This window comes from Mirounga leonina, unplaced genomic scaffold, assembly GCF_011800145.1.
Source record: "Mirounga leonina isolate KUSES-001 unplaced genomic scaffold, KU_Mleo_1.0 Mir_95, whole genome shotgun sequence".
Lineage (NCBI taxonomy): Eukaryota > Metazoa > Chordata > Mammalia > Carnivora > Phocidae > Mirounga > Mirounga leonina.
Genome location: NW_023270865.1, coordinates 13,487,952 through 13,509,806, shown reverse-complemented (window position 1 = coordinate 13,509,806; position 21,855 = coordinate 13,487,952). Strand labels below are relative to the sequence as shown.

The 21,855-nt window shown below is 41.6% G+C and overlaps 1 protein-coding gene across 1 annotated transcript in view; it reads right to left on the bottom strand.

Moving 5' to 3' along the window:
• Positions 1-3,835: 3,835 nt before the first annotated feature.
• The window catches only part of BASP1 (brain abundant membrane attached signal protein 1), a 52,553-nt gene continuing 34,533 nt past the window's right edge, over positions 3,836-21,855 (bottom strand). Inside the window, exon 2 of the mRNA XM_034998785.1 lies at positions 3,836-5,178. Coding sequence (XP_034854676.1) covers positions 4,528-5,169 — 642 coding nt within the window. The 5' untranslated portion in view covers positions 5,170-5,178 and the 3' untranslated portion in view covers positions 3,836-4,527. The remainder of the gene's footprint in view (positions 5,179-21,855) is intronic.

Here is a 21,855-nt window from a genome sequence, read left to right as displayed (position 1 = left end):
ACAGGCTCAGGAAAAGGTATAGCTTTTTTTTTTTAAACCAAAGACATATATCTCCATGAAAACTCCCTACATTGTCCTTTTCACTTTTCCAGTAGCAGAGAGGGTAAAAAAAAAAAAAAAAAAAAAAAAACAGTAAAATGAAATAATAAAAAATAAATTAAAAATTAAATTTAAAAAATGAAATTAAAAAATTGCAGTCCCTGAACTAAATGTTTAAAATATTAACTACTTGGCAGACCAAAAGCAGTGCCAGCTAAAAATGAGGCAAATCTTGCCTCCTTTTAAAGGATGCATATAAAAGCTCATCTGGTTTCTCTCACAACTATTAGTGATGGTGTTATTTGGCATATTCTTAACATTACCCTCTGAGCATCCAATTTTCAGTATTGAAGAAATTAGTTAAAAGTAACAATCAAAAGAATGAAGATTAACCTCATCGATTTTGAGACAAGAAGTTGATCACCAAAATAGTAAATTTTATAAATAGCATAAATGAAACTTGACTGAAATCAGTCATGTGTCTGTCACAGCCTTCTATCTGTAAAGAAGCAACCTAAGATGGGTGTCCCAAAGCCAGCTCTTGACGGTGGACATTAAGGGATATGTTGTATCTATGTTTCGACAAAGATAGTGTATTTCAATACACCATGATGTTTCATTGAGTGAAAATTAAGGATTCAGGATGCCTTATGAAAACAAACTTCATGTAGCTGCTGGCCCTTACCAATTTACCCAACTCGGGCAGCCGAAGAATGTCTAGATCTTGTCAGCACCAGAATTGGCCACCAATTCCCTACTGTATGCTAGACCTTGGGTCTGGACCCCACTGGAAAACTCTCCAAGAATAGTGAATCGTGTTCCCGGATGGATCATGGCCATGTGTGACCTCTGCTTCAATGGACAGGGCCAGGCTGAAGATGATCTTCTCCTAGGGTTGAGGCCAGATAGGGCCACCCTGGGATGCCTGGTGCACCCCTGCTCTTTGGATTTGGGTCCATTTCCATCATGCAGAGGCAGTGTCAGCCCCTAGACAGGACCTTCAAGATTGGAGGGACAAAGCTGGTAACCTTGGACAAGTTCCATTCTTGTGCTTCCCCTGTAGTGTATGCCCATTAGGTCCCCAACAAGTATTAGACCCTGGAACCCTTCGTTCTTCATAGAGGTTGTACTCATGTGAGTTAATGGGCCAAATAGGTGGTGAGTTCCGAACAGTGCTGACTTGCCTGTCAAGCACAGCCTGTGTATTGCATTCTCTTCAGTTTAGATTGTTCACGATGCGGGTACAATCTAGGTTAATCCAAAATTAACATGGATTGCCCAATTGTTCCCTTCCTGGCTGAGCCAATTACTCCCACACATACAACATTTTCTGCTCAATATATGATTTCAGACTACATCTTAAGTTTTCTTGAGTATGGTAGAACTGAATGTCATGAACCATAGTTAGGTTAAAAGTCTGATTTAAATATTTTGGTGACCACATTTATGACTGTCTTTAATTGCTTGAACACAATTCAAAGAGTTAGAAAAGAGGACATAAAATGAATACTTGGCTCAGATTTTAATTCTCCTATATGCTACCCAACAGGTCTAAGGGTAAGTCAACGGAGAAAACAATGTCTCTTTAGTTTCACTTATCCCTAAACAGTGATTTATAGTAATAAATACTAATCCAGGAGGCTGATTTGATTGGGGTTTTTTTTTAAGATTTTATTTTTAAGTAATCTCTACACCCAACGTGGGACTTGAACTCACAACCCTGAGATCAGGAGTCATATGTTCTTTCGACTGAGTCAGCCAGGCACCCCCGATTTGATTGTTCTAATCACCAAAAAACCCAGTGAATTTTTTAACTAAAAGAAGGGGATGAAAAGACAGTGAATGTATAACATATTACTCCCACCAATCACATTTACCTGTAAGAAATGTACGGCATTTAAGATCAGTAACCATATAAATGTCCTCCACGGCTCACTGAATCTGTTCTCTCCCTCTCCGCAACAGCAACCTGCCCCCAGGCTATTTTATATCTGCCAGGACACATCCTGAACAACCTGGACATTCCTCTGCCATTTTCCTTACCTAAAACAGGTGCTTGGTGGTTAAGGTGTTTACATATTTCTTGTATGCTGTGCTTTCAAGCATTAAGTATTCAAATTCATTTCACTATAGAAACAAGAACCAAAAGTGCCAAAAGGTGATGACAGACATGAATTGAACCCACAGGTATATCTGCCCAGTATTCAGTTTGACCATTACTTCTCCCAGCATTACCCACTGGCAACATCTTAGACGTGGTATACACTACAGACCACTCAGAGGTTAACTGGAGACGAGTTCTTCAACCCATAGGAACAGGACCAGGTTCATTTGCATCCCCTGTATCCCTAATCTCTCTTTGGGAATTAATTCCAGTGTACTGACCCTTCACAAGTTCTACAGAAAATTTTCTATGTTAGGGTGTGAAGCTGTATTTATTCCTGATTAATTACCACCCAATCCCACTCCCCGCAAAATCTGTCATTTATCTGATTCAATCATGAGAAAACTTTTTGTGGCTAGAGCTGAGTTCATTTTAAAGGACTTTACATTTGAGATTTAGTTTCTAGAATCCAATTGGAAAAGACCCAAATGACTACCAAGAGATCCAAGAGACAATTTCTTCTTTTCTCGTGTTCCAGGTCCATGTGCACTCTCAGTAAAAGTCACTGCTTATCCGGGTTCTCCAAGCTCTTCCCCATCTACAGAATATATGGGATCCGAGCACCCTCAAAGAATGGAGGTAAAGTCACATCTGTCGGTGCGCACCTCTCCATCCTATAAAATTATCACCAGGCATACACACAAACTACTACATACTCCAAAGTGAAAGGAGTCTTTCCTTAGCGATCATAAAGGCTTCACCCTCTTGTAGGTAAAGCATGGAGGCCTGGAGGCTAAGTGACTTAAAAGCCATACAAGTCTATTAGTGGCAAAACCAGGACAGGAATCCGGCCACCACGAAGCCCAGTTCCATGCTTGTTCTCACAGTGCTGTTCTCACTGCCTCCTCATGGCCCTTGGGTCCCCTTTCCAGGCTTTGCATGAGTATGACAAATAAAGGGATCACACGATCATCAGTGGTCTCACAACGTACATACATAGGATATTTCTACAAGATCTTCTAATTCTCTTTCCCAGCCTTCAAGATCAACTCCACCTACTGCCTCGTTTTATTCAAAATATTTGTTCTAAGTAAATTAATAACACCCATTTTTAGAGGGTGCATATCCATAGCCAAAGTCAGTTTTCAGTTTAGCCTCTCCAAGATAATGGATTGACACTGATCCACCAGCTAATTCTTTTTAAGATTTTATTTATTTTTTGAGAGAGAGAATGAGATAGAGAGAGCATGAGAGGGGGGAGGGTCAGAGGGAGAAGCAGACTCCCTGCCGAGCAGGGAGCCCGATGCGGGACTCGATCCCGGGACTCCAGGATCATGACCTGAGCCGAAGGCAGTCGCTTAACCGACTGAGCCACCCAGGCGCCCCCTGCCTTACACTTCTATGGAAACGTCACCAGGAACATGTCCAATAGAGCACTCTGTTCTCTACTGAGGTAATTACCAAGGAGGAAGGGGTGGTAAAAGAAAACCAACAGTCTTCATTATTTCGTTTTAATTGTTTAACTTTATTACTGTTGCACCATTTATACAATTACATATAATTTCAATGCATCCATTGTACATTTTTTTGTTTTTTGTTTTTTTTTTCATTTTTTTCCATTTCCCAATGAGTGGTGTGTTGGTGTCTGTGACACAGAATGGAAGAGAAACCGGAACTGCAATGAACGCAGACTTTTTTTTTTTTTTTTTTTCATTTCCACTGACCAATAAACGGAACTACAGGTGCACCCAACCACGGACATGCATTAACTCGTCATGAGAAGTCTAGGGAGGCTAAGTAGGATGAGAGAATGTTTGTTACTCCCACGAATACCCGGGGAGGAAGAATGGAGTATTGGCATCGAGATAGATACACGTGGACTGGCTAAGTGGGCTGTCTGAAAGTTGGCATTCATCCACAACATTAAAAAAAAATATCAAAGTAAGAAAAGCAGTAGACTAAAAAGGAAACACAGAGAATACTGCTTTCGTAAAGATCTGCTTGCCGTGGCACAGGCCGTGCGGGCAGAAGCCAGCGCATCACTCCCAACCCCCTTGCAGAAGGCGACCTTCGGGCTCCTCGCGGCCGTCAGGTGCAGGTGTACCGCACTTCCAGGCGCGATCTTCAAAACCCAGGACTGACTGGTGACGCTGGCCGAAGGTATATTAGGTATTTCCCCACAAAAATACTATTTGGATTCTCCCCGCCCCCTCCCTCCCTCCCTGGGACAGCATCCTTTTTACCTATGCATCTTTTAGTTTCCTTGGGATACGTATCATTACTTCCAGTGTGAACGCGTTAGTGGAGGAGAGGGAGACAGAGGGAGAGACAAGGGACAGAGACGGGCGGGGTCGGCGGGACTCGGGCTCCGGAGGCTGTCCGTGTCACTCTCTGGCCGCGACGCTTTGCTCGGCGCAGGCGGCGGGCGCCTCGGCGGCGGCGTCTGCGGGGGCGGCGGGGGCCGGGGCCTTGGCCGCCGAACTGGGGGCTTCCGTGGCTGCCGGGCTCTCCTTGGGCGACGGGGCCGCCTCGGTGCTGCTGGGTTTTGAGTCTGAAGCCGGGGCCCCGTCGCTTTTCGTCGCCTGCGCGGCAGGAGCGGCGGGAGCCTCAGTCTTGGCGGCTTCCGCGGCGCCCTGGCCCTTGTCGTCCGCCTTGGCCTCCGCGGGCGCCTCGGGCTGCGCAGCCGGGGCGCCGGCCGCCGGCTCGGGCTCGGCCTTCGGGGGCGCGGCCTCGCCCTCCGCCGGCTCGGGCTCCGCCTTCGGGGCGTCTTCCTTGGCCGCCGCGGCCGGGCCCGTGTCGCGCCCCTGGTCTTCGGGCTTGCCGGCCGCCGCGTCCGGGCCATCCTTGCCGGGCTTCTCCTCCTCGCCCTCCTTCACCTCTGCGGTCTCGGCAGCCGCCTGGGCCTCGTTCTCCTTCGGGGTTCCCTCCTCTTCGGTCCCGGTGCCTTCGGCCTTCTTGTCTTTGTCCTTGGCCTTCTCATCATTCACGTTGTACCCCTTCTTCTTCTTGCTCAGCTTGCCTCCCATCTTGGAGCTCTGAAACAGAGCACAACGGGACACAACACAAGAGGGAGTTACTCGTGGCTCCGCGAGGGACCCTCCGTGCCCCCCCCCGCCCCACTCACGGGCTGAACCCCCCCCCAAGGTGATGGCACTAGGTGGCGGGGCCTCTGCGAGGTGATGAGGCCAGAAAGGTGGCGCCCCGCGGTGCTCGGGCCCTGGCCCCCAGGTGAGGCGCAGCCAGAAGGCCGCCCAGCACCCGCCCCCAGACACCTCCTCTGCCCGCACCTTCACCTGGGACTCCCCAGCCTGCAGCACCGAGAGAAATAAACCTCTCTCTCTAAGCCACGCAAGTCTACGGTAGTTTGTTTTGGCAGCCAGAACGGGCCCCGATGCTTCGAAGCATGAAAACTAGAAGAAGGCTACCGTTCACGAAGTAAAGAGCTCAGCATGCCACTTCACGACGGTGACCAGGGTGAAGTTCGTGTTACCTGTATTTGGCCACAATCAAAAATTCTTAAAAAGCGCATCGTAAAAAGTAAAGAGCTCCATTACACAGTGTCTAGTCGCAGCAAGGGGAAGAAATAAACTGAGACCAAAGACTCCGTGATTAAATAGCAAGCTTGTCAATGGTGAAGAGAAGTGGAGCATTATTTTTTCTTAAGTGCTTTCTGATGAGCAGCTCAGATACTAAGTACCGAGCACTTACGTACAAAATGGCAGAGGCAGCCATTTATAAAAGGCTTCACAATCTTGAAATACTTCCCAGAGAAATGGCACAGCTGTTGATGAAGCACAAATCACAAATTTCTAGAAAATAATCTCCAACTACAAACTCCTTTGAAACTCCATTGTTCATATACATGCTCATATAAGCACGTGTATCTTCGAAGACCGAAGGCAAGTAGTGGTTGGCCTATCTCCTTAGTATAAGCAGGACCAGTTAAAAGAAAACTATCACCCAAGAAATGAAAAGCCTAGAGCGTCTCTAGTTATATCTAGCTTGTTAGTTGTGTCAGACTTGCATTCATTGCTTTTTGAGATGATTTTGGCTTCAAAGAAATACTCCACAGCAACGTAAAAATGTCCCTCATGGTCAATTGCCCGACTAGAATTCAAACTAATTCAGTGCTCATTAACAGAATTTTTTACTCCAGGTGAAGTCCCCAACTTCTCGGAGGCCTTTGATTCTGACATCAGAAACTACAATTGTATTTGAATCCTTAATTTTTCTCCTCTGGCACAAAAATGAATCCAAATACATGATAAATTATAAAATTATAAATAATAAGTTCAGTCTAGAACCACTGCCAGAACTACACAGGCATGGTATTTTTATTTTCAAGTTCATTTTGATGCCATCACGTTTATCAGTGGGAACCGAATGAAACTATTGCTCTTTAGAGGAAGATCAGCTGCTTCTCCTTGATGAACATGGAAGAGATCCAATGTCAATACTCTTTAGTCCCCACAATTAAGACAAGTCTCGTAGAGAGAGCCTTGCCCTGGGCCCCAGTGGAGGTTTATAAAGTACAGATGACAGACGACCTGGTTCTGTCCCAGGTGAAGGACGACTCTGGGTTTAGTTAGAAAGTTCTTGTTGATCAGTCCCCCCCCCCCTTTTTTTTAATGTCATCCATTTGGAACAGAAAATTTTATTCCTTATACTTCTCGAACCATGACTCACGAGAGTGAAATATCTACATTTATCTCTAAAAGCTGGGTGTTACATAGGAGAGCGCTATTCTTCAGTGAAAATGTGTCTCTATCTGCTAATTTCCACCCCATATGTGAATTTCCTGTCTGGAATGCCTTTAATGTTGGAGGAGGAAAAAAGCAGTGAGTTGAAAGATGACCAAAATAATGTTCCTAGTCTGAAGGAAGGCCTTTATTATGTTCTGAAAGAATTTCTCTTACATATCTCTTTTAAAAAAAGGAATGGTTTTTGGTCATAACCCACTTCAGACACCCAATGGGTTCTATTTGACTTAATTTTTGGTTATTTTTCCCTCAGAAGTAGGGCAAATACATATGGTAAAATATAATTAAATACATTTTAATCTCATAAGCAATCACAAAGCAATAAATGAAAATATAAAGAAATAAACTGGACCAGTGTTTTAAATAGAGTTTATAGCTGAGTTCTTAATTAGCCAGTGTGCAGGAATGTCAAAATAATTTCAGCTCTGATATGTTGAGATACATTAGGTTAGAGCTAAGAAACAGGAAACCTGACAGCTCTGCTTTTTTCTATATATTCTCCAATTCTATAATAGAAACCCATACACCAACTTAGAAATTACAGAATAGAGGACAAAGTGTAAATGCAGCCTCTTTCTGACACACACAGCATGAAATTCTATATAGCTATCCCCAGAGGCTTAAAGTCATGTTGGTTTACAAACCTAAAATCTGTGTTACTAAAATTGGTTTTCTGAAACACAGTTAGGGCCACTTTCTATTCTTTAAGCCCAGCTGCGATTCATTTCTGGGTAGGAAATGAATGTACATCATCAAGTTGTAAGTAAGAAAGTCTCTATCCCTATTTGTTTTTCAAACACAAAGTTAATAAACACCCCTGCTTTTTGCTAATTTTCTTGTGTAAGTTACAGTGGGGTATCAGAGGAAGGCTTAGAGAATCCATTAGAACCCTGGAAAAGCAGGGTAGTCTGGTTTTTCCCAAGAAAATATGAGTGAAAATCCTGCATATACGCAGGGGTAAATTAAAATTAAAACTTAACACCTATTAATGGTTTCCTGAGTGTCAAGCACTATCGTAATCCTAAACACATTACTAAATTGTTTTATTTAATCTTCTCGACAGTACCATAAGGTAGTAAATATACCATTAGCATCCTCCTTTTACCAAATGGAAATTCCAACTAGCTGAGTTCATGGGGCAGAACTATAAGCAAAAGGCCAAATCCAACAAAATTAAGTAAGGCAAAAAGGCACCATCAGGAGGTCAAAGGGAACGGTCATGAACAAGCTGATAACTGGACAGAGCTCATCTCAGGAATGTTACCCAGCCTGGGTCACAAGGTTGGTGCAGATGTGGGGTGACTCAGAACTCAGGATGTCGTCAAGGTAATGATGAAATTCACAACTTCAGGTACTCTCTGCCCTTAACCTTTTCCTTGCCCCGTTTATCACTGGGGCTTTGTACTGGTATCCTTAAGAAATAGGAGAGCGATGGGCATATATTTTAATCATTTCTCTCGTATGTATTACTTCTAATTTTGAAGGAAATTAGTTGGTGTAAAAAAACCCAGCAACAAATAATCCACCTTGGAAGTCACTGAAACCTAAATCTGAGCTACAGTGAAGGCTAAGACTACCTTTGCATTTCTGCACTGCACATCTGGGACGCTCACTAGCCATTAAAAACTCAGACCCATGCCGATGGAGTGAACTAAGCTCCATGTGTTGATACAATAACCAAACACTTAAGTTGATCTCTTAGTTAAAACATGTCAAAGGAAAGCAAACTCCAGAGCTGTCCTTTAAAATTACAAGAGAATCTGATGCCACAAGGGCCAAAACTATAGACTTATGGCTTCAGATCGGCACAGAAAATAACTAACAGTCAGCAACAATAGAGAGAGAGCTTCACTGTGTGTAATCGGGAAAATTCTGGACAAGAATTATTTCATGGAGCGTTTGCATGTTGCGTCATGGTTGACTCATAAGATGTTGCTATGAATCACATTTCCCCGGTGCCCCTGCCCTGAATCCTTGGGCAGGTTACTTAACCTCATTGTCCTTTCATTCCCTGTCCGGTAAAAAATGTCAACCTTAAGAGAATTTAATGTGAGGCATCAGGACAATGTTTGACATGTCATGGGCCTGCAATAAATGTTAACTACTTTCCCCATCATTTAATTTTGCAATTCTTAGGTAGTTCTATGCTTGTAAATTCCAAGAGAATAGTAGAACGTGGGCTCGAAACACACAAGCTCTACCATGAGGCCTGAGAAGCGCTGTAATTAAAAGAGTATCTAAAAATATTTTTAAATGTCATCAAGAAGATTTTTGGTATGTGTTTCAAGCTTGCTCCTGCTGACTGGGTGTATGTGGAAAAGAAGCTGGTGCATTTATATGTTGTCACCATTCTGTCACCATGCTGCTAATAGTAAATTAGTCTACTTCAGACTAGTCACCAAATCTACTTCCTCCAAATTTGAGCTCATACGAGAGCGACCATAGAAGAATTACTTCCTTCATCTTCCCACTACCTCTTTCTTTGTTCCAAGGAAACAAGGGAAAATCCATTTCAGTCATCAGGATGAAGACAGAACCCAAATTCTGCAGTTAAAACTCATTTACCGCCTATTAATTACGTGAAAGGCAAAAAACTTGATCTACGCCTTATCTCAGCTAATAAGCTAAACGTCAATTCCTTAGGAGGGAAGGTAACACTGTCAAATGCCTCCCCCCACCCCTTTTTTTAACTTTCTGCAGAAGAATTTTTTTCTTTTATAAAGTACCAATACTTTTAATACTTTGAAAGTCCTAACGTAGCGTTTGAAATCTCCCACAGCTGTCCCGAACTTATTCCCCCTATCTTATAAAACCAAACTTCTGTCTAGTTCATCAATCCCACTGGGCTATAAACAAATATTCCAGAAGAATTAAAGTGCTGCTTTTTGATGAAGAGAGGAGATAAAGGGTCACTCTAGCACTGTTTGTTGATCAAAGCAACCTGGGATGGGAAGTGGGAAGCCAGAGGGAGGCCATGAAAGGTTACAGGAGGGACCAATGGCGGTGTATTCTCTAATGGTTCTCTTGGCCTCACCTGCCAGGAAACTCCGAGCCCACATCCACACCCACCACTCATGACACTGACCTCACAGCCCAGTTGTGAGCTTACACTACACACTCATTTCTGATACAATGTGCTTTCGTTTACTGGCAGCTAATGACTTTTCCTAATAAATGATAGTGTGTATTCATGAACTTTGATGAAAATTCCAAAGGTGTGTTTCTCTAACATCTTCAGGCGCAGGAAGGCACATAAAAGAGTAACTCCACAGCGAGGCAGGCAAGGGGAGGTGATGGGCTTTGGCCTCAGAAATAAGTACATGAAGTAAAGTAATAAATGACCTAAAAATCAGGTTTTAATTCTTTCTCCAAAGCAAATATTTTGTTGAGCCTTAAAGCTGACAAGTACTTTTTTTAAAAAAATATTTAATTTATTTATTTGAGAGAGAGAGATAGCAAGAGAGAGAGCACGAGCAGGGGCAAAGGAAGAAGCAGGCTCCCCGTTGAGCCAAGAGCCCAACATGGGGCTCGATCCCAGGGCCCTGAGATCATGAACTGAACCAAAGGCAGACGCTTAACCGACTGAGCCACCCAGGCTCCCCAAGTATTTTTTTTTCCTTATAAAACAAAATCCTGTTTACAAGCTAATGTTAGATTCTATCTATTATCCATCTATTTATATAAAGAAAACAATGTGATCCTATATATCACCACTATAGAAAGCTAAAAAAATGACTCTTGAGCACTTAAATTTTACATAAAAAATTTCTTCGGGGGATTAAGGGCAAGAAATCATTTGCAAGATTATGTTGTAATCAACATACTCTAATAGAGATGATCTCCCCCACAAAGTTCTTCCAATTCTTTTTTACTTTCGCTCTAGGAAGGCTGTCAAGGAACATGGAAGATGTTTCTTAGCCACTGAAAATCATCTAAGTCATATTTGTTTTGTACACACAACCGCCAGGATACACAGGGGTCGAAATCACCTCTATACAAGCTGAATTCAATCCAGAATTTCATTAAAAAACAATTCTTGCAAACTCGAATGTGATCAGCTCATCCAAAACTTTCCTCTTACACACTTAAAATTTTCTTACCTTAAAACAAACCAATCTATCATCAGCATAGCCTCCCGAATTAAAATTTAGTCTCTCATTTTGAGAAAATAAAGGCAGAAAGGCAGACAACAAAATGTCATTTAGAAAAAAGTTAAATTATGAATCTTTTAAGACGTGTCAAAAACAAACCACCTAGCACTCAGTATGTCGTCTGCTAAAAATGGCAAGCACGCTGAGCGCTGGTCCCAGCTGTAAATAATTTGCTTAAGACTGAGCAAATCATCTTCCCCTCTGGGTCTCAAATTTCCTACTCCACAAAATGAAGATATTTAAAGTTCATTCTCAGGGGGGGGGGGGGGGGGGATGTGTGTGTTATGTGCGTGGGTGTGTGTCTTCTGAATGATACTAACAAAATGCTACGTATGTGAAAAATGTGTTATGATCAGTATTATGGACTGAATGTTTGTGTCTTCCCAAAATTCGTTAGGTTGAAGACTAAGACTGATTAAGGAATCTATTTCCTGTATACAAAAAGCATTTATAGGGGCTGTTGGGTTGCACAGTTGGTTAGGGTCCCAACTCTTGATTTCGGCTCAGGTCATGATCTCAGGGTGGTAAGATGGAGCCCCGTGTAGGGCTCCACGCTCAGTGCAGAGTCTGCTTAAGATTCTCTGGCCCTCCCCTTGCTCTCTCTCTCTCTGAAATAAATAAATAAATATTTTTTTAAAAGCACTTGTAAAACATAAACAAACTTGCACAATGTGGAAATTATTTTCTTGCCATCATCCCCACTGCCTCATCCAGAACTAGCTGATACCAACGGTGTTTGCAAATCCTTCAGGAACACTGCTCAATGTAAATGGAGGATCTGCCTTCTTTCTAAAGCAAAATTATACTGTTTCATAGGACACTCACACTAAGCGCTTAGTCATGTGTGGCCTCCTGACAAAGTCTATTTTGTCTGCCAGAAACCAGCTTTCACCCACTTGCTACGGGTGAGAAAAATGATCTAAGCAGTGATTAGATTCACTTCTTCTTCAGTAAGTGCTAAAATTCTCAAGCTCCTATCCACAAAATCCTTCATACCCGAGAGCTGGCAAGAGGTATTTAAACTATACAAGGCAATTTTGCTTATGCCTAGGCTGATCTTCTCATGGAAAAAAAAAAGGATCTTCAATTTTATGGGAAAAGGTGGATTTAATTCCTGAGACAAAATAAATATTAAGATGGTCCAGTATCATAAAAAGGGTCTAAATTTTGCCAAAGTTGAAGGTTTTCACTGAGGACTCATTCTCTTTTCCTTCCTTTGAGAAGTCTGAAGAGTTTAACCATAAGTACTACGATCATCAATCAATTATACCACTTACTTTGGGTAGAACCATTTTTGTTTGTCTTTAATTGAGCACAGAAATATGGAACATTTCTTCCAAGGAAAAAATTCAATTTGTTCATAAAGGTCCGTATCTTTCTAGATTCTCTTATAGGTTCAGAACTTCATTAAACAGTTTTATCTAAGACATCTCTCATGAATAGCTTTTTTTTTTTTTTATCAAGGGATAATTCATTTCTGCATTTATTGTCATGGAAAAGCTATGCAAGAAAACCAGTACATATCACCATTTTAACAAAGCTATCAGAAAGCAACATTTTACATTTTCTTTGGAGTCTGTTAGTTGAGAAAGAGTTCAGGCCAGTTACAAGTATTAAATGCCAACTCTGCTTTGGGAATATCAGCATCAGGTCACGGTGACTTTAAACACAGTAAGGGCAAAGATTCATTACCTTCACGTAAAAGAGAGCAAGAGCGAGAGCGAATGAGACAGGCAAGAGAGAACATTTTTCGTTTTGAATCAAGTCTCCCTCCACCTTCCGTAAAATGCTGCTTCTGAAAATCTACTCCTCCATCAGATCCAGTCTCTTTCTGCATTGTTTAACTTACGGAAACTGAAGCCAAATATGCTCTCCTGCAAGCTTCTCTAACACCTTCAGGGCACGTAAGAACGAGAGTATCTAGCAGTCCACGATTTGTAACTTGGTGCCCTTGTGCACCAAAGCTATGGCAATGGCTTTCTCAATCAGGAAGCCCATTAAAATAGTTTCTCTGTTCTCTGGTGCTCAGAAAGGAGCCCAATCTGGCAGACGCCAGTTGCTGTGGTGAGTGGAGCCCTTGATCTGACTTAGTGCTCAGTAGCCTCCGTAGATAGAAGACCGCTCTCCCTCTTCCAGAACTGAGGTTCTCAAATCCTATATGGCTGCTACTAAGTGAAAACACATGGCTTCACCCCAACTGCCTTTGATTTCAGTCAAGAAAACTGCCAGTGTTTTAAAACAAAGGCAGGCACAGCCCTACTTACCTGGAGAGCATCGATCACTATGTTAGCCATGATGGAGTTGTTCCTACAGCTTCCCAAACTTGTCGGGTTTCTGCGAGCTATCATTTACACTTTCCTGTCTTTAGTCCCTGAAATAAAACACTCACTAAATAGTCTGGCTGGGTGCAGGTGAACAAGAAAAGGAGAAATGTTGAATCAAAAGGAGTTTTGAATAGAAGAAACCATAGCATTGTCATGACCAGCTGGAAGATTTCAGTCCTTTGAGGCAAGTCTAAGGAACCAGCCACCCCAGAAGAGTCCTTCTGGAGACCTGGGTCATCCTAACAGCTTGCTTGCCTTTTTTTTTTTTTTTCTTTTTTCCAGAACACTCTTCTCACCCGCCTCGTCCCACTGCCATCAGAACAGACTTCAGTGATGAGAAATGGAGAGGAGGAGGATTTGAGGATTCTGCGTGTTTTCAGGGTAGCACTGAGGAGTCTGCTTCTATTTACTACCTGTGTTACCTGACGAATTCCTCTTTCCCAAGCTTCACTTTCTTCCTCTACGTAGTGGGGGACCCTTCATATCTATTTTTCTGGTGCTTTAAAAAAAATTTTTAATTGAAAAACATTTTTTTTATGCCTCATGGTTCCCAGATTATTTTTTTCATTGTAGCTGATACACAATGGTACATTTCCAGGTGTACAACATAGTGATTCGACAAGTCTATATGCTATGTTGTGCTCACCCCAAGTGTAGCTGCTGTCTGTCACCACGCAACGCAATTAACAATACCACTGATTGTATTCCCTATGTTATACCTTTCACCCCTGAGACTCACTCATCCTGTAACTGGAAGCCTGTATTCCCCGCTCATTTTTTACCTATTTTTGCTCATTTCCCACCCCCTCCAAACAGCTTTCAAGAATCCATCTGCATCTTGGTGGCAAGCAAAATTATTGGTAGTTAAATGTTAATATTTATCTTAGCCCACGTACTGAATTTTAGATGTTTTAATATGCAGAGAATCACCACTTGTGATTTTTGAATCTTTATTTCAGTAGCGCTGTGCTGGTTATATCCATTAGTGATGCCCAAGTCTTTGGAACAAAAATGCAAGCCCCAACAATTACAGTATTGTCCCTCTTCAGAAAATGCAACCTTGCATAATGACATAGTTTCCAGGCATTAACTACCTCAAAACCATGGGGGATTACATGCACTGTATTCTTTCTACAATTACTACATACTCCACGATATCACCCAATTCCATTTCTTACTAGCATATTTTCACATTTTTGTTACTCTGTCAGTGAACAACAACACAATTCTAGGACAATGGAAATCACTGGTATACTTAACTGGTATATAAAGCCAAACAAAAAAAATACGACTAATATAAAATTTCTCCCATATGATCCAAAAGTTACTATATTTGCAACTTCACATGCTATTCCTATTTATGTCTTCTTTTTCTGCACTAGTAATATCTAGGCACCTCCTATGTAGGACAGTTTGAATCATACAAAGGTCCCATCCATTGCCAAGTTTTTATTTTGAAAATGCAAATCTGGATTAACTAACCATTTCACCTAGAACCAGGAGGAAAGAGTTTTTAAGGATGATAGCAAACAGATTACAATGAAGACGACGACCACCTATATAGCAAAATAACACGAGTACGCCACAGTATGCGTCAGAGACGGGACTGCTATTCCTGGTTTGACTGCTGCTTCATGATGTGATTAATACGAAACAGTCTCTTTTTGATTTTGTTTCCATTTTATAATCAGAAGAAAATATATCTGCTTCCAAAGATGCTGAGAATGAATCAATGTTTCCTGACAAAGGCAAATGTATGGCCAGAGCATATGAACTGTATCCTCAAACAAGCAATTGCGAATTCAGGGCTGCAAAGCTTCAACGGGTTTATAAACAAAGCAATCCATTATTGATTTTTTTAAAGTAACCTATAAAGACAGAACCGACTTGTGAATTGCATTGGCAGACAAATTCTTCACCAGACCAACTGGGTTTATAATGACTCTGGCCACAAAAAAAATCCAAGTTACTGGCCAAACCCAGCTGAAGCAAACTTTAGGGTAAGAGAAAAGAGGCTGGGGGGAATGACCTTTTAAGAGAGAATTTACAAAGAATGAAGAAACACAACAAATTGAAAAACTATATTCAATAAGAAGAGAGGAAAGAAAGCATTTGGTTATGTCCAACAATTTCTAATATCAACAAATGACTGTTCCTTTTCTTTTAAATAGTCATAATTTTTATTCTAAGAGAAAAAATGAAATAAAGATCCTGTAGCCTACGTGCATTTTTGGTATTCCTACCACAGTGTGCTTGGCCACAGTGATTTGCTGTGAGGTTTCATCAATGCCTGATGATAATTTCCATTGTTGGAATTATTGTTCTCAGTATCTGGTTCAGTCAAAGCTTCTATTCAGCAACTGTAACATCACCACCATGGAGGGGATGGGAATGTCCTTTGGGGAGGGAACCGTAGCAAGAATTGTCAACCTATGTCCAAGTTTCTAAAACATTTAAGACAATTTATTTCCTTGTCGTAACAAAAAGCACTGTGAAAGTGTACTATAAAAATGTGCAAGAAATATTTGGAAAAAAGGATAGACACACTCATACTTCTACAACCCAATTTTCCCAAAGAGTTTATTAAGAAGAGTTGGATCTACAAAATCAGAAGGGTCTCTGATACAAAAGAAAATGAACCACAAGTGACCTCTCCATTATTCTCCTTCATGAAGTACAGACTAGCCCTGCGGAAGCATCCTCAAGCTATCTTTGGAAATCTCACATCAAAAATCCAACAGGTAGGGGCACCTGGCTGGCTCAGTCAGTGGAGCGTGCAACTCCTGATCTCAGGTTTGCGACTTCTAGCCCCACATTGGGTGCAGAGATGGCTTAAAAATAAAATCTTAAAAAAATAATAATAATTCAACATGCAGAGAGGCCTCAAGAACTTCAGATATTCAGAAATTATTCAGAAGAAAAACAGACTTGATTTTAATGGGAAAAGAACTTTTTTGAAGTACACACAAGTGTAAGAAGTCATGCACAGGGACAAGTGAACAAAATGCCTCCTCTACTCTAGCCTGGCAGGAGAGAGAAGACACACAGAGACAATTAAAATGAGAGGAAGGGAAGTGTCAGAAGAGAGTGCAAAACAACAGTTTTCCCCAAAGAGATAATCTTTGGTTGGAGTCGGGGCACCAGGAAAATTTTATAGAGAAGATGGGGTCTGAGATGGCAGAAATATTGAAAGTACTTATACACACAGTACTTACTCTGCCTAGGACTCTTACTATTTAATTTTTATGTGTATGAACTCATTAACTGTCTCATCAATCCCAGGAAGAAGGAATTATTACTACCTCCACTTTACCCTGAGGAAACGAAGGCAGGCTGCAGGTAAACAGCTCACCTAGGATGATTATATAATCCCTGGCCTGGACATGGTGTTGAACCCAAGCACGCTGGCTCTTACCTGAGGTCTCAGCCACCATGACAAACGGCCTTGAAAGTTGGCTACGCTACCTGTAGATAAAGATGGGAAAGTAGAAAGTACGTATGTGAAAAACAGGAAGGTCCAGTCGAGATTACAAGAAAACCCTCTTGAGATTTAGGACAGGGGAGGATGTATTTACCTGGAAGGAGGGATGATGGAATATAAATCTATAAAGGTTGTCTAATAGAATAGTGGTATTTAGGTGGCAGAAAGTAGAAAACGAGCTCTTAAAAGGAGGTAGAAAAGAAGGGAAAGTGTCTCAGAAAGCAAAGGAAGAGAGGATTTTTAGGATGCAGCCTGGAGGTTTTCTTCACTACTGCGAAAAGGTTAAGAGAGATAAGGACAGAAATTGTGCAATTCGATCTGGTGACGAGTTGTCAGCTGCTGACCCTGGAGTGACCCAGGTAGAGGGGTGAGGACATATGTCTCTTAGGAAGGACTCAGACAGTGTAGGAAGAGCCAGGGACCATCCACAATGGTCAACATAAAAGAGTGTTGTTTAAGTAAAGGCAAAAGTCAAGATGAGAACTTGCAATTTTGTCAAGACAGACTTTACAGGGACTGGAAAGAATTGCAAATACATATGGGGAGGTGGGAAGAGACAAAGAATAAAGAAAGAAGCTAAAGTAGAAACAAGAAGGAGAAATCACTGATAGTTAAGGTTCTGGAAGACTCAGAAAGTCAAAATCAAGTATGGTAAAGCTTACTTACTACAGAGATGGGAAGAAAGAGAAAGGAGTGAGGGCAAACAAATCCAAGTCCAACAGTGTGCCCGGACTCCGCATCCACATCACTTTCTTTCAAGTGAATATGGTCAACTCTGATTTATTCCGGAACAAAGATTCGCTAAGATCTCTCTATAGTAAATGTTAAATCATAAGCATTTGAAATAGTTGTTTATCTTTTTAGCATTTTAGGTCTGTATTTGTCTAGTCATCTTATCACTTAGCTTCTTTCTTATTACAACATTTAGAATTTCTCAAGTGCGAGGAGGAAAAGGACAGACATTTCATCAACTAAAATGCTAAAGGATGAACACAGTGACCTCTAAACCTGGAGAGGTCTTACTGTGAAATGATTTGATGGGCAAAAGTAAGGCAAATAGGCTCCCTGCATTATAAAAGGGCTTGAGATAAGGGAATGCACAGTTGGTCTCTAGACGCTAATTCTCCATGGAGATATAAAAAGGACTACTTTACTACACTTATTCTTTCCTGATCATGCAATCTGGTCTTGGGTCTTTAATAAGCCATCCACCTGTGGTATTTATCAGTAGCATCCTTGCTTAGCTCTTTTATATTCTGTTGTATTGTGTAGGGAGTTTTAGCAGTAAAACAGACCTAGCCTTACTTGAGCATTGACCTGAAGCCTTTCTTCAAATTTATTCAACATATATCTGAAAACCCCAGAACAAAGATTTTTAGGTTAATTCACGATGGGTTCTTGATAAATATTGCTGACTTACTACACACTGAAACATGCAATTTTCAAATTATAAACTTATAAAATGAAAGAACCATGAGTGTAAATTCAATTATATAAACTCAGCTTTCACTTAGAAGTAGAAAGAAGTATGCTAAATTATAACTGAAATGCCATTCCATTAAATGAGACATGGCCAAGTTCCAGAGATCATCCATGATGGCAAATTCTATGGCGCTAGGACTCACCACATAAAGAGGAGAACACACAAATCACTGCAATAATATTGACCAGGTATCTTTGAAGTTGCTATATGCACATTGTAGAAACCAATTTTTCAAAGTCTACCTCCTATCGATTCTATAAAGTTTAACCATAAAACCGAATTGATGGTGGTTCTATAAATATAACAGATGACAGTTAAGCTTGTCTTTGAATATAAAGTTAACCAAATGCAGGCCTTATGCAGAGGGCTTTTTTTCCTCCCGTTTAAAACATCCTGCCACATGCAGCAAACACTATCAGAAATCATGTATTATTCATTCTCATCAATAGTTAAGTACGTTTTCTGAGTTGGCTGTGTGCTTATATCATTATTTATGTGCACTTAACGAGTGGTCCTTTCAAAAAGCCCTATTTCCAGCATTCTGACATTTGACTTTATAGGAATCACCTGTTCTTTTAATCGATAAAGCTAGTAAGTGAACCACAACCAACTCAGGAAATGCAACCTAAAATCACTCCTGAATCACTCCTCCCATCCACAGACCCGGGAAACTAGTATGTCCTATCGCTGCAACTAATTTAAGACTCTCGAGACAGAATTAAATAAAGCACAGGGGAAAAACAAAATAAAAAAGCCTTCTAGAAGCTGAGATATTTTTGCAGCTTACTGGTGAACTAGACAGACCATCCTGGGCTTAGAGCCATAACAGACTCATTCAATGTAGCCCACTGGACACTGACTGGTAGCCAAAGAGAAGGGAGGAGGGCCACCCACTCAGGGTATAACCGCAGTTTTATTTCCAGTATTTTCTATCTCCAATCATAAAGGGCTGGTTCACACTTTTTATGACCACTTAAAATTGCCACATATTGACATTTTAATGTATCCTTTGGTTCTGGCATCAATAGTGAATGTAGTATTTCCAGTCCTGAAGCTAGTTCATATTTTAATCATTTTCAGTGGAAACCATTCTAAAATACTGTATACATGTCCTTGATTTTTCAACAAAGAATTTGCTTTTTGTCTTGGTGTTAGGCTTCGCGCAAAACAAATCAGGGTTTAGTAAACCTTTCCTGAATTAAGAAAGAATATTAAATCCACAGGTGAACAGGATACTCTGGGTCTATTTTCAAGAGGCTACTGCAATGTTGAGTTTATTTATTTATTTTTAAGATTTTATTTATTTTTGACAGAGAGAGAGAGAGCACAAACAGGGGGAGCGGCAGGCAGAGGGAGAAGCAGACTCCCCACTGCGCAGGGAGCCCGACGCGGGGCTCAATCCCAGGACCCCAGGATCATGAACTGAGCTGAAGGCAGACACTTAACCGACTGAGCCACCCAGGAGTCCATGTAATGTTGAGTTTAAACAACATAGTGCAACATTTAATGTCCTTTGTAACCTAGCACCGCCCTCTTACAAATGGCAGTGTATCTCCCGAAATTTCTCCACCCACCCCAAGCTGTCTGTATTCCCTAGATCTTTTATCTCCAGACTCTTGTGAAGATAAAACTGACCTTTCCACAAACTGACCTGGTAAAGCTGAAGTCAGTGGCTCAAGGGCCACTCATTGAGCAATACAGACAGATGGAGTCGGCAGTGACGAGTCAGTGAAGGTTTTTGCATCATCTGTATAAACTGAAAAATGAAAATCCCAAAGACCAGCGTGATTAGGACCCCTAGCTGGGTCTAACGTAGAAATAAGGGTGGACAGAACAGGGTGGCGTCAGCCCCAAGGAAGACTCAGCAACTACTGAGCCATTTTATCTGAGTTCTCTTTGTGCTAGCAGAATCACAAATACATTAGAATTATCAGGACTTAATCTCCCACCCAGAAACTCCCCAGCAGCCAATTGACCCCACCTCCTCTACTACCCCCCCATTGCCCCCCACCCCACTGTGCCACTGTCTAGCCACAGAAGGGGCATCTCCCAGAGAAAAGCAAGGTTCCTGACCCAAGAGCAGGTTTTATCAGCTGCAGAGAAGCCCCCAGGCCTACGCCACGCCTTAGGGCGTCCTTTGTTACTCCAGCAACTTCTGTCACAGGTCGGGGAAACACAGTCCAGTAGCCAGAGGGCTCTGTAAACTCCCTTCTTTACTTAACTCAGGCTTCAATTGTGGTTCAAGGTTTGCAACCCTCCCTCTGAGACAATACTGTTTTCAGAAGCATCCATTTTATGTCATTAGAAAACAGGTTTTCCTCTTTTACTTCAAATGGACTTTGATGGCTGGGCCATGAGTCTTGAGCCCTGATCCGATATATTCTGTGGAAGAAAGCCCATGGGCAATGGGGTCAGCAGACCAGGTTCGGCTATGTGAACTTGGGCAGGGAAGTTAGCCTCGGCAAACTCAATCTCCCCTATGAAAGATAAAAAAGGGGTGGGGGGAGCTTGTTCATAGTTTTAACTGGAATATTTGCAGGACACAATACAGTCTGGCTCATGACACAGAGTAGGGATTCAGGAAATCTTCCTTTACCTTCTTTTACCTTGTTAAAAAGAAAACCACAGGTCCCAAATTGAGTCACTTATGCTAGGCCAAGTCGCCAAACCAGGGCTGAACACCTAAGCTAACTGCAGTTTCAACCTCCCCTAAAAATGTGGGGTTACCCAGTCAGCCAGGAATTTTCTGATCAGCACCAATGAGGTAATCTGTCACATGGGCTCTCTCCAGCCTCAAAGGAAGATGAAGTAATCCACAGGACAGGAGCCCCTGCTCTCCCCGCAACTTAGGGAAGGTGACCTTGCCTGAAACAATCCTCTTTCCTTTTGCTAATAACTTCCTTGCCCCCTCCTTCCTATAAAAACCTTCATTTTGTACAATTCCTTAGAACTCCCCCCTTCTTGCCAGATGGGATGCTGCCTGATTCGTGATTAGGTTGATAAAGCCAATTAGATCTTTAAAATTTTGTGCCTAAAACCACTTCTCTGCCCTGTTACTAGGTAACCTTGAATTTTAAGATTAAGTAAAAGACAGGTGGATCAAAGTACTACATTCAAAACAGGCAAACGAATGGAAATCGATTCAATTATGATCAAAATAATCATTTTCCTTAACATTTAAATCCTAGGTTACAGCCTGCAATAATCATTTTATAATCCGTAGATTTTAAGAGCAAGTAAATGTTACTAAAAGTGCAAAATCTTACAATGATAAGAACAGATGCCTCCTGCTGAGAAAAGATGAATGCCAACTAGGAACACCAAATGACTAAGTGAGCCCAGTATATACCGGAAAATGTTCCAGAAAAAAATCAAAATGTCTTTAAAGCAACTTCTGGGAAAGAGAGAGTGTTTTCCAAACTATATTTCCATCTTACTTGCTTTAGGTAGATTGAGAGGTTGTGGCAAAGGGCCACGCATAATACTCTGTTTTGCCCATTTCACCTGGAGTTC